General features: G+C 44.7%; 1 protein-coding gene across 1 annotated transcript in view; it reads left to right on the top strand.

Annotated features, from left to right (window-relative positions):
* The window catches only part of DNAH17 (dynein axonemal heavy chain 17), a 1486981-nt gene that overhangs the window by 911474 nt on the left and 562539 nt on the right, over positions 1-12968 (top strand). Inside the window, exon 37 of the mRNA XM_029599137.1 lies at positions 2376-2533. Within this exon, the coding sequence (XP_029454997.1) occupies positions 2376-2533 (158 nt within the window). The remainder of the gene's footprint in view (positions 1-2375; positions 2534-12968) is intronic.

Raw genomic sequence — 12968 nt, 5'->3', positions numbered from 1 at the left:
AATGATTTTGTTCGATACAATGTTGCACCATTGGTGCTTCTAACCTCATACACTTTAATGCACTCCTGTGCTCAATCAAACATGTTTTGAGGCTTCTAACTGTTTTCTCAATAAACACCAATGCGCAGGGACACCATATGGCATAAACCACTCCTTGAGTAATACAGGTCGACCTTGCCCGAGGTTTATAAAATCGTAGTTTCTCTATTGGAATGCTTATATTAGAACAAGCATTCTCACACACAGTGCATGCACTGCATGGGAAATGACCCAATGTTATACTCTCCTGTGCTTGAAATGTCTTAAACATAGAATGAACTACTCGATCTTTTATGTTATTACCTCTTGTGAATGCAACAACTAATCCATAGCATACCTTTTGGACAATTTTTAAGGTTGAGAAGGTTATGCTCAACAACAGCGGAATTTAAGGTTCGCTCTAAGGAGATGAGAGAAAAATTCTTGAATAGAGGTTACCCAGAGAAAGTAATTAGGAAGGCGTGGAAAAGAGCCAGATGGAATAACAGAGAGCTCCTGTTAATCCCCCAAGTGAAATTAAAAAAGAGTAAATTAACTTGTGTATTGCCTTATTCTGCTGGTATAAGAAAGGTGGTAGATAGCATCAAAAAGCACTGGCACATTTTACAGGTCCACCAGGTATTTGTTGAGCAGCCATGGGTGGCGTTCACAAGAGGTAATAACATCAAAGATCGAGTAGTTCATTCTATGTTTAAGACATTTCAAGCACAGGAGAGTATAACATTGGGTCATTTCCCATGCGGTGCATGCACTGTGTGTGAGAATGCTTTTTCTAATATAAGCATTCCAATAGAGAAACTACGATTTTATAAACCTCGGGCAAGGTCGACCTGTATTACTCAAGGAGTGGTTTACGCCATATGGTGTCCCTGCGCATTGGTGTATATTGGGAAAACAGTTAGAAGCCTCAAAACACGTTTGATTGAGCACAGGAGTGCATTAAAGTGTATGAGGTTAGAAGCACCAATGGTGCAACATTGTATCGAATAAAATCACTCATTTAGTAGCATGAGATGTACAGTGCTAGAAGTGCTGAAGCAGGATATATGGGGAGGTGATTTCAATTTAAAATTACTACAACAAGAACAAAGGTGGATTTTTAAATTGCGGACCACGGAGCCTTCGGGCTTAAATAAGGAGGTAGACTGGTCAGTGTTTATGTAGGCAGTGAGTGTCGATATGAACTGGAAGTAGGCTCTTTTAATTACTTGTGAGTTAAGGGTAGGAGGGAACTTTAAACATTAGAACGTTTTAGAAAAGTTCTTTTGAGCGCCAGTGCGCCGATCATAAGAGATTGGCTGGATTTTAAAAGTTTTCTCTGATTGGTGAGACGCTGAAGACAGGGGGAGGTTTAAAAATCAGGAAGTGGCAGTGAACATATACTAAGCGCATGTGCGCTGAAAGTTTTGTGCTGTGGGGAAGGAACCGGTAACGGACAGTAAAATGAGTAAGTCCCATTGTGTTGAGCGTCTTATGTCTAATAATGTTTGAAAGGAATCTTTTTGAAATGGGAACAGTGAAGATGTTGAAGATAGGGGGAGGTTTAAAATTAGGAAGTGGTGGTGAATACATATTGAGCGCATGTGCGCCGCAAGTTTTGCGTTGTGTGAAAAGAACTGGCAATGGATAGTAAAGAGAAGAGCGTCCCATGTTTAACATCATAATGTTTGAAAAATGTTTTTAAATGGGAATAGTGACACTAATGAAAATGGTATTTCATATTCTCTTATCAGGAGGAATCCCCTGAAGCAGGCAAGCTGTGCTGCTGAAACATTGCAATGTTGGGAGGGTAGAATTTTAACAGTCACACACACTTATTGGTCGATAGCACTGCCTGTAAGGCAGGTGACTTGGATACTCACGGGACAAGTTCACGCAACGGTGTGGAGAGGTTGTCATGAATTTGAAAAGATAAGTAAAAAAAAATTTTTTAAACGATTAAAAAGTTAAAAAATTGGCAAATAAAATAAAAAGATTACTTTAGTGAAATTGGTAAATGAAGTAACTATTCTAGTGCCATTGCCATCATGAAAGAGGTTGAAGCCCTGTATAGGGCAAGAGCCTAAGCGATTGAGCACGCAGTCTGATACCAATTTCTGGAGAAAAAATGAATGGATGAAATGTTAAGAAATAGTTAATCCTCATATATTGTGTATGTCTGATTGTAACTCAGTAGTTACACAGCTAGGTCCCTTTGAAAATTGTCTTCAGCATGTAAATTAGATAATCTGAGCTTGGTATGTGCACTGTTACATAAGTGCTGTTTTATATGCACAATGTACATAGGAAATTTTAGAAATGACAGATTGGTAAAATCATGACCTTGTTTATTCTAGGTCAAATGTGTTCAGGATGCTATTCGTACAAAAAAGAAGATATTTAATTTTTTAGGAGAGGTAATATCTCTTGTACCAACAGTAGGAATATTTATTACAATGAATCCAGGATATGCGGGTCGCACAGAATTGCCTGAAAACTTGAAAGCCCTATTCAGGTACAGTATTTTAGAGGCAATAGAAATTTGCTGATTGAACCACAGAAAGGTTGGAATTAGAGGGTTAAGGGGTAGGAAATGGGGATGGGTAAAGGAAGAAGAAGGGGCATAATAAGAAATTACTCTGTAACGAGTTTGTCTATTATCAGCTGTCCCTGCACTTTATCACACTGACTGCATCCTTCTCATTGTATTCTGACCTGAGAAAGAGAATATTAGCTCTTGAAAGCAAGTAAAGAAATGTATTTAATCCAGTAAATGAAGTATCAATGTGTATTTTTTTTTGTTTTCTTTTTATTTGTTAACATTTATTTCTGTGTGCAACCTTCAGGTCACCAGACAGATTGTTCTTAACTCCCTGTCCTGTTTAATCTTCTCATGGGGTCTTGAAGTAACTAGTTTTCCCACTCTCCAAGACTGTGATATAACTCTAAAATGCATGCCCCTATAATTTTAAATATTTACAACATTGTCACAGGTATCTCCACTGAGAATTTCAAAAATGTTTAGTCCGTAATGATAATCTGTCTACTGTTGCACAAAAACTGTAGGGGTAACAAGTTACTCCAGAGCAAATGATTCCATACCTTGTCACACATTTCAAGCTATAACTCCAATATTACTGATTCTATAATGTTGTCCTTTGCGCACATTATTACTGATACCCTAGTGTACAATGTTCCCAGATTCCAGCCAGCTACAGTAAATAGATTTCTGTCTATGGATGAAAAACTGCACTATAATCCTCCAGATGGAAATAGCATTGAATCATACGAGATCTTCACAACCTCACCTCACATTTTATGATGTCACTCCAAGATTATAGTTTTGATTTGTTTGTACTCATTGGCCATTGTCCCTGGCACCCTAGGGTACTCTAATCCCCCAAATTAAGCATGTGTCATGAATACTTTAATCCATCAAATCAACTATTCCTGACAAGATAATATGATTTCATATGGGAATTTCATATTCTTGTCACAGATTTCATGCAATACCTTTGCAATACAGTTGCAAAGGTATTGCTTCTATATTGTTGCCCTTTGCACACAATGTCTCCAAATTTCATCCAATTAAAATAAAGTTTTCTGTTTGTGAATAAAAAACTGCATTGTAATCCCCCAGATGGAAATTGGACAACCTCACCTCACATTTTGCAATGTAACTCCAAGATTATAGTTTTGAAATGTTTTTCTCACAGGACAAGCAGGATAGTAGTCCTCACATATGGGTGACATCATCAAGATGGAGCCCTATCATGGAACTTTTTTGTCAAAGTTTCTAGAACTTTGATTTGGCACACTGAGCATGCCCAGCTTGCCACCAACCCTGCATCAAGCAGGGGTCCCCCTTCAGTCTCTTTTTTTTCTGCGCAGTAGTAGCCACGCGGTTTGAGGAGCTCTTCTTATATTCCTGACAGGAATTTCCTCACAGAATTTTTCAAAATAATTTTGACAATTTTCACCCCATCCGGGGTCCCCCTATCGACCATCGATATCCGCTGACATTAGGTAAGACTTTACCTCGTTTTGCAGTCAGTTACTGAGGATTCTTCTTTCAAGGCCCAATGGCCACCGACCGCACCGCGTTTAAAATTTTTCTTACACCATGTCGACGGGTTTTCGTCAGTGCCCCGATTGTCCGTGGATGATGTCCATCATGGACCCGCATAAGGTGTGTGTCTTATGCTTAGGGGCTGACCATGATGCCTCGACATGTACCAATTGTGCCCAAATGACCCCGAAGGGCCGCAGGGCACAGTTAGAAAAAATGGAGTTTCTTTTCCAGGCTAAAAAGCCTACTCCATTGAAGGCCACGACATCATCGGCACCGTCGCTGTCCACCTCTCGACACCAGCCAGACGCCAGGACTTCTTGCCAGCCTGGATCCGCTTCGAAGTCGTCCACCTCTTCATCCTCGGCACCGGAGAAAGAATGGGCCGAGCACCAGAAGAAGCACCGGCATCGGCATCGAAAGGCTCAGTCGCTGACCCAGGGTAGCCCTCGACGTCAGCATCAACAGAGCCACCGAAGAAAAAAGCCCACGCAGAGGAGCCTCCATGCTCCTCCATGCCTGGGTCACCGAGGCATTCCTTATCGGTGCCTCCTCCGATACCCTTGATGCCCCCTCCAATTTCATCGATGCCACAACCTGATCCTGCTGGAATAGGCCTCTTCCTTCCATCAGGAGGTCCTCCCAATGCTGGTGATCAGCCATACCAGCCCTGGTTGAATGATTTCTTAGTTACCCAGGATTCTGATGACCTTCCCTCGGAGCCATCTCCCCCGGAGGAGAGAAGACGTTCCCCTCCAGAGGACCCATCCTTCATAAGTTTCATAAAGGAAATGTCAGAGGCCATTCCCTTCAAACTTCAAACAGAGGAAGACTCCAGACACAAGATGCTTGAGGTACTCCAGTTTGTGGATGCCCCTAAGGAGGTTATGTCCATACCTGTTCACGAAGTCCTTCTTGAACTTCTCCAATGTAACGGAGCATCCAGGCACCGTGCCACTGGTGAACCAGAAAATAGACGCTACCTATTTGGTTCAAACAGCTCCAGGGTTCCGGAAGACCCAGCTTTCTCACATTCTGTTGTAGTGGAGTCTGCTCAAAAGAAGGCAAGGTGACCTCGGCCTCATTCTTCTATACCTCCAGGGAAAGAACAAAGGTTTCTGGATGCCTTGGGATGTCGAATGTTCCATGGCTCCATGCAAATTTCACATATAGCTGCCTACCAGCTATATATGACACAGTACACGAGAAACCTTTTCAAGATGCTGCAAGACTTCTTGGATTCCCTTCCAGAGCAGTTTCAGGACCATCATCAAGAAAAGTCTTGAAGCTGGCAAGCACGAAGTCCGCGCTGCGTATGACATCTTTGACACTGCCTCTAGAGTGTCTGCAGCGGGGATTAGTGCCAGAAGATGGACCTGGCTAAAGTCTTCAGATTTATGACCCGAAGACCAGGAGAGGTTGGCAGACCTCCCCTGTGCAAGCAATAATCTATTCGGGGATAAGATCCAGGAGACTGTCGCACAGCTCAAGGACCAACAAGAGACATTGCGACAGCTCTCTGCTGTACCCTCAGATTTTCCCTCTACTTCTAAATGGCTGTTCAGTAGAGAAGCCAAGAGGACAACCTATAAAGTTCATAGGTATTCTCACAGGACAAGCAGGACGGTAGTCCTCACATATGGGTATCATCATCAGGATGGAGCCCAATCACGGAAAACTTCGGTCAAAGTTTCCAGAACTTTGACTGGCCCCCACTGGTCATGCACAGCATGGCACTAACCCTTCAGCCAGCAGGGGTCCCATTTCAGTCTTCTTTTTTCCATGCAGAAGTAGCCTCGCGGTAAAGGAGCTCTGAAGAGATTCCTGACAGGAATTTTCCTCACGGAATTACTAAAAGTTAATTGCCCCACAGGGGTCCCCCTCTAACTTTTCACAGTCCGCGGTACTCCGGTAAGTTTTTATCTGTTTTTCCGTCGATTACCATCGAGTTTGGCCCTCGTGGCCTAGGGGCCGTCGACCGTACTGTGGCTCAGTTTTTTTCCATGGCATCGGGGTTTTGTCGGTGCCCGGACTGTACCCGCACCATGTCTATCACAGACCCCCATAAAGTCTGTGTAATGTGTCTAGGATGCGAGCACGATGTCTTGACCTGCACCAAATGTGCCTTAATGACACCAAAGGGTCGCAAGGCCAGAATGGAGAAGATGGAACTTCTCTTCCGTGCTCAAACCCCGACTCCGTCCATCGCATCAACGTCGTCGGAACCAGCACCGTCAACTTCGCACCAGCATCGACCACTAACCGGTGACCGACCGCCATCGGCGACTTCTCGGCCATTGACACTCTCCACTTCCCCTCAGGTTCGAGGGGATCGCAGGGAGAAACATCGCCATTGATACCGTAAGACTCGGACCATCGAGGGAGTGAAATAATCGACCTCGCCATCATCCTAACCGCTGTCGAAGAGACCCCGTCCAGGAAAGGCACCGATCATTCCTGTGACCGAGTCCCCGAGGCATCCCTCACCTAATCAGGGATCGGGAGCCGCGACTCCGTCTTTAACAGTGGTCCCTCCAGCTATGTCTCTGCCTCCTTCTTCTGTGCCGGAGCCGGGGCTGATTGCTCTAGGTCTCCGAGAAGAACTGGACCAGATGGTTCAGGAGGCCATTGACAAGGCGATGCAACGTCTTCAGGTTCCTCCGACACCGGCACCGTCTGTGGAACCGATCATCGACTCGATTCCGGCAGCGCTGGCACCGCGGCTATTCAGGATGGAAGCGCTTATGAGCGCTTTTCCTCCGATGGTTCCCGGTTCTCCGATGGCTCCGATGCCTCCCCATTGACTGCGTCATCGGGAGGAGAAACACCGTTCCGCATACCTCCATCGGGAGTTCTGCCTCAGCCATCAATGCCGATACGTCCCTCGCCACCAACCCATCCATCGGTGCCAATATGTCCGTCGGCGCCACCGAGTCATCCATCGATGCCTGCACCGGTGCCTTCGATGCCATCATCGGTACCTCCAATAATTCCTCCGATTCCCTCGGAGCCTAGACCGGGACCTTCAGGTTTACAACCACCCTGTCCCCCTCTAGTTCCTAGAGGAGCAGGTGCTGATCCTTACGACACTTGGGGTGATGATACTTCATCAGACACCGATGATTTACCTTAAGAACATAAGAAAATGCCATACTGGGTCAGACCAAGGGTCCATCAAGCCCAGCATCCTGTTTCCAACAGTGGCCAATCCAGGCCATAAGAACCTGGCAAGTACCCAAAAACTAAGTCTATTCCATGTAACCATTGCTAATGGCAGTGGCTATTCTCTAAGTGAACTTAATAGCAGGTAATGGACTTCTCCTCCAAGAACTTATCCAATCCTTTTTTAAACACAGCTATATTAACTGCACTAACCACATCCTCTGGCAACAAATTCCAGAGTTTAATTGTGCGTTGAGTAAAAAAGAACTTTCTCCAATTAGTTTTAAATGTGCCCCATGCTAACTTCATGGAGTGCCCCCTAGTCTTTCTACTAACCGATTCACTTCTACCCGTTCTAGACCTCTCATGATTTTAAACACCTCTATCATATCCCCCCTCAGTCATCTCTTCTCCAAGCTGAAAAGTCCTAACCTCTTTAGTCTTTCTTCATAGGGGAGTTTTTCCATTCCCCTTATCATTTTGGTAGCCCTTCTCTGTACCTTCTCCATCGCAATTATATCTTTTTTGAGATGCGGCGCCCAGAATTATACACAATATTCAAGGTGCGATCTCACCATGGAGCGATACAGAGGCATTATGACATTTTCCGTTTTATTCACCATTCCCTTTCTAATAATTCCCAACATTCTGTTTGCTTTTTTGACTGCCGCAGCACACTGTACAGACGATTTCAATGTGTTATCCACTATGACACCTAGATCTCTTTCTTGGGTTGTAGCACCTAATATGGAACCCAACATTGTGTAACTATAGCATGGGTTATTTTTCCCTATATGCATCACCTTGCACTTATCCACATTAAATTTCATCTGCCATTTGGATGCCCAATTTTCCAGTCTCTCAAGGTCTTCCTGCAATTTATCACAATCTGCTTGTGATTTAACTACTCTGAACAATTTTGTGTCATCTGCAAATTTGATTATCTCACTCGTCGTATTTCTTTCCAGATCATTTATAAATATATTGAAAAGTAAGGGTCCCAATACAGATCCCTGAGGCACTCCACTGTCCACTCCCTTCCACTGAGAAAATTGCCCATTTAATCCTACTCTCTGTTTCCTGTCTTTTAGCCAGTTTACAATCCACGAAAGGACATCGCCACCTATCCCATGACTTTTTACTTTTCCTAGAAGCCTCTCATGAGGAACTTTGTCAAACGCCTTCTGAAAATCCAAGTATACTATATCTACCGGTTCACCTTTATCCACATGTTTATTAACTCCTTCAAAAAAGTGAAGCAGATTTGTGAGGCAAGACTTGCCCTGGGTAAAGCCATGCTGACTTTGTTCCATTAAACCATGTCTTTCTATATGTTCTGTGATTTTGATGTTTAGAACACTTTCCACTATTTTTCCTGGCACTGAAGTCAGGCTAACTGGTCTGTAGTTTCCCGGATCGCCCCTGGAGCCCTTTTTAAATATTGGGGTTACATTTGCTATCCTCCAGTCTTCAGGTACAATGGATGATTTTAATGATAAGTTACAAATTTTTACTAATAGGTCTGAAATTTCATTTTTTAGTTCCTTCAGAACTCTGGGGTGTATACCATCCGGTCCAGGTGATTTACTACTCTTCAGTTTGTCAATCAGGCCTACCACATCTTCTAGGTTCACCGTGATTTGATTCAGTCCATCTGAATCATTACCCATGAAAACCTTCTCCATTACGGGTACCTCCCCAACATCCTCTTCAGTAAACACCGAAGCAAAGAAATCATTTAATCTTTCCGCGATGGCCTTATCTTCTCTAAGTGCCCCTTTAACCCCTCGATCATCTAACGGTCCAACTGACTCCCTCACAGGCTTTCTGCTTCGGATATATTTTTTAAAGTTTTTACTGTGAGTTTTTGCCTCTACAGCCAACTTCTTTTCAAATTCTCTCTTAGCCTGTCTTATCAATGTCTTACATTTAACTTGCCAATGTTTATGCTTTATCCTATTTTCTTCTGTTGGATCCTTCTTCCAATTTTTGAATGAAGATCTTTTGGCTAAAATAGCTTCTTTCACCTCCCCTTTTAACCATGCCGGTAATTGTTTTGCCTTCTTTCCACCTTTCTTAATGTGTGGAATACATCTGGACTGTGCTTCTAGAATGGTATTTTTTAACAATGACCATGCCTCTTGGACATTTTTTACTTTTGTAGCTGCTCCTTTCAGTTTTTTTCTAACAATTTTTCTCATTTTATCAAAGTTTCCTTCACCACCTTTACCCACTGAGAGTAGGAAGCATTCTCCTCCAGAGGATCTCTCCTTTATAAACTTTGTGAAGGAAATGTCTGATTGGTCCCCTTCCAATTGCAGACTGAACAGGATGATAGGCACCATATGATGGAATTGCTCCAGTCCCTGGATGCCCCCAAGGTAATCACATCTATACCCATCCATCAGGTCCTTCTCAATCTCCTCAAGAAGAACTGGGAACATCCTGGATCAGTTGCTCCAGTACACAGGAAAGCTGACACTACTTATATGGTACAATCAGCCCCATGTTTTCAAAAATCTCAGCTTGATCACCACTCAGTCGTTGTAGAGTCTGCACAAAAAAGGGCAAAGAGGTCAAAGCCTCATTCATCTGTTCCTCCTGGAAAGGAACAGAAGTTCCTAGACAACATTGGTCACCGAGTATTCCAAGGGGCCATGCTCATCTCCAGAATTGCTGCCTATCAGCTTTATATGACCCAATATAACAGGGTCATTTTTAAGCAGATACAGGACTTCTCAGACTCCCTGCCTCAACAATTTCAAGAACAGTTACAAACCCTAGTCAACAAGGGTTTTGAGGCAGGCAAGCATGAGATTAGAAAATCTTATGACATTTTTGACATTTCTACCAGAGTGTCTGCAACTACCATCTCGGCAAGGCGGTGGGCCTGGCTCCAGTCTTCTGACCTTCGCCCGGAAGTACAAGACCGGTTATCCGACCTGCCTTGTGTGAGCAGATTCAATGAACGGTAGCAGAATTAAAAGACCATCATGAGACCCTAAGACAGCTTTCTTTGATGCCTTCTGACTTCTCCTCAAAACAACCCTTCAGTAAGGACTCTAAGAAGTAATTCTTCCATCCGAAGAAGTCTTACCCGCCGCCATCCAGATCCCGTGCCACGAGACCTTATCAAAAACTGCTGTCTTGTCAAGCCCATAAACAAAAACCACAAGCAGCTCCTCAACCAGGACTTGCTTCAGGTTTTTGACTTCCACTTAGAGAGCAGCAGCCAGATTCCTCTGCTGCACATACCAGTGGGAGATCGATTGTGCCACTTCCACAACATGTAGCACCCAATCACATCCGACCAATGGGTATTGGCAATCATTGCTCAGGGTTACCATCTGAACTTTTTCGCCCTGCCACCGGACTCCCCACCTCTACAGATGTGGAGAGCGTCCGACCACTCCATTCTTCTGGAACAAGAGGTTTCCCTCCTTCTCCAGTCAAGAGCAATAGAACCCATTCCATACTCTCAGCAAGGCCTAGGGTTCTATTCCCGGTACTTCCTAATCCCCAAAAAATCGGGAGGTATCTGTCCTATTCTAGACCTACGGGCCCTCAACAAGTACCTTCAACGAGAAAAGTTCAAGATGGTCACCTTGGGATCATGTCTACCTCTTCTACAAAGAGGAGACTGGCTTTGCTCTCTGGACCTCCAGGATACATACACCCACATTGCAATAACTCCAGCTCATCGCAAGTACCTGAGGTTTTTTGTAGGCCCCAAGCACTATCAATATCGAGTGCTCCCATTCGACCTAGCATCTGCACCACGAGTCTTTACCAAATGTCTCGTAGTTGTCACAGCTTTCCTCAGGACACAAGGTGTTCATGTCTACCCCTACCTGGACGATTGGTTAATCAGGGCTCCCACTAGCAATCTGCTCTGTCTTCCCTCAATTTAACCTTGCACACTCTAATTTCACTAGGAGTTCTCGTCAATTACGACAAATCCTACTTAGTCCCATCTCAAACCTTATCATTCATTGGGGCAGACGTGGACACCTTACAGGCAAAGGCTTTCCTACCTCAACAACGAGTATTGACTCTTGCGTCCCTTGCTCACCAGCTGCAGTCTCAGCACTCCGTGACTGCACGCCAATTTCTTGTCCTCCTCGGACACATGGCGTCCTCAGTCCATGTCACACCAATGGCCTGCTTGGCCATGAGACTCATGCACTGGACTCTGAGGTCTCAATGGACTCAAGCTATTCAGCCTCTGTCAGCCATTGTCCGCATAACCGACTCACTCCGTCTATCTCTCGCCTGGTGGAAAAATCAGACCAATCTCCTCCAGGGATTGCCAATCCAGGCTCCAAATCCTCAAATCATTCTCACCACCGATGCTTCCAACCTCGGGTGGTGAAACCCATGTAGCCAATCTGCAGACACAAGGCTCTTGGTCTCCAGAGGAAGCCAAACACCAAATAAATTTCCTGGAACTTCGAGCAATCAGATATGCTCTCAGGGCCTTTCAGGATTGCCTCTCAAATCAAGTCAGCCTGATTCAGATGGACAATCAGGTGGCAATGTGGTACATCAACAAACAGGGAGGCACAGGCTCCTTCCTTCTGTGTCAGGAAGCTGCGCAGATTTGGCAAGAAGCTCTCTCCCGTTCGATGTACCTCAGGGCCACCTGGTTACCGGGAGTGGACAATGTGTTGGCAGACAAGCTGAATCGCGTCTTTCAACCGCACGAGTGGTCTCTCAACCCCTCAATAGCGAACTCCATTTTCCAACAATGGGGATATCATCAGATAGACCTCTTTGTGTCCCCACAGAACCGCAAGGTGGATAACTACTGCTCTCTCATTTGCAGCAAACACTCTCAACCCAGAGACGCATTCTCCCTCTCTTGGGCAACTGGTCTGCTCTACGCATTCCCTCCATTTCCTCTTCTCTCGAAGACTCTCGTGAAGTTACGTCAGGACAAGGGAACCATGATCCTGATAGCACTTCACTGGCCATGCCAAGTGTGTGTTCCAATACTTCAGGATCTCTCCATCCGAAGGCACATTCCATTGGGAAAGGACCTGCTTCTGATCACTCAAAACGACGGGTGCCTACGACATCCCAATCTTCAAGCCTTGTTCCTGACGGCATGGATGTTGAAAGGTTAATCCTTCAACCACTTAACCTTTCTGAGCCAGTTTCCCGTGTCTTGATTGCTTCATGGAAGCCTTCCACGAGAAAAGCTTACTCTTATAAATGGAAATGGTTCACTTCATGGTGCTCTTCTCAGTCCCTTGACCCCCTTTCCTGTCCAATCCCGAAATTTCTGGACTATCTTGGCAACTATCAGAGTCAGGTCATAAGACTTCCTCCATTAGAATGCATGTCAGTGCGGTAGCCGCCTTCCATAAAGGTGTCGGGGATGTCCCTATATCAGTACAACCCCTGGTCACATGTTTTTTGAAGGGCTTGCTCCATATCAAGCCTCCACTACGTCCTCCGGCCCCTTCTTGGGATCTTAATCTGGTTATGGGTCGGCTCATGAAACCACTATTCGAGCCTCTCCAATCCTGTGACCTTCAATATCTCACATGGAAAGTGATTTTCCTTTTGGCTACCACTTCAGCTCGCAGTTAGTGAATTGCAGGCTCCAGTTACCTATCCACCTTACACTAAACTTCTGCAGTACCGGGCGGAACTCCGCACTCACCCTAAATTCTTACCTAAGGTAGTTTCGGATTTTCATCTTAATCAACCCATC

This window comes from Rhinatrema bivittatum, chromosome 4 (assembly GCF_901001135.1).
Source record: "Rhinatrema bivittatum chromosome 4, aRhiBiv1.1, whole genome shotgun sequence".
NCBI lineage: Eukaryota > Metazoa > Chordata > Amphibia > Gymnophiona > Rhinatrematidae > Rhinatrema > Rhinatrema bivittatum.
Note: the sequence above shows the minus strand (reverse complement) of the source record. Positions and strands in the feature narration are given on the sequence as shown.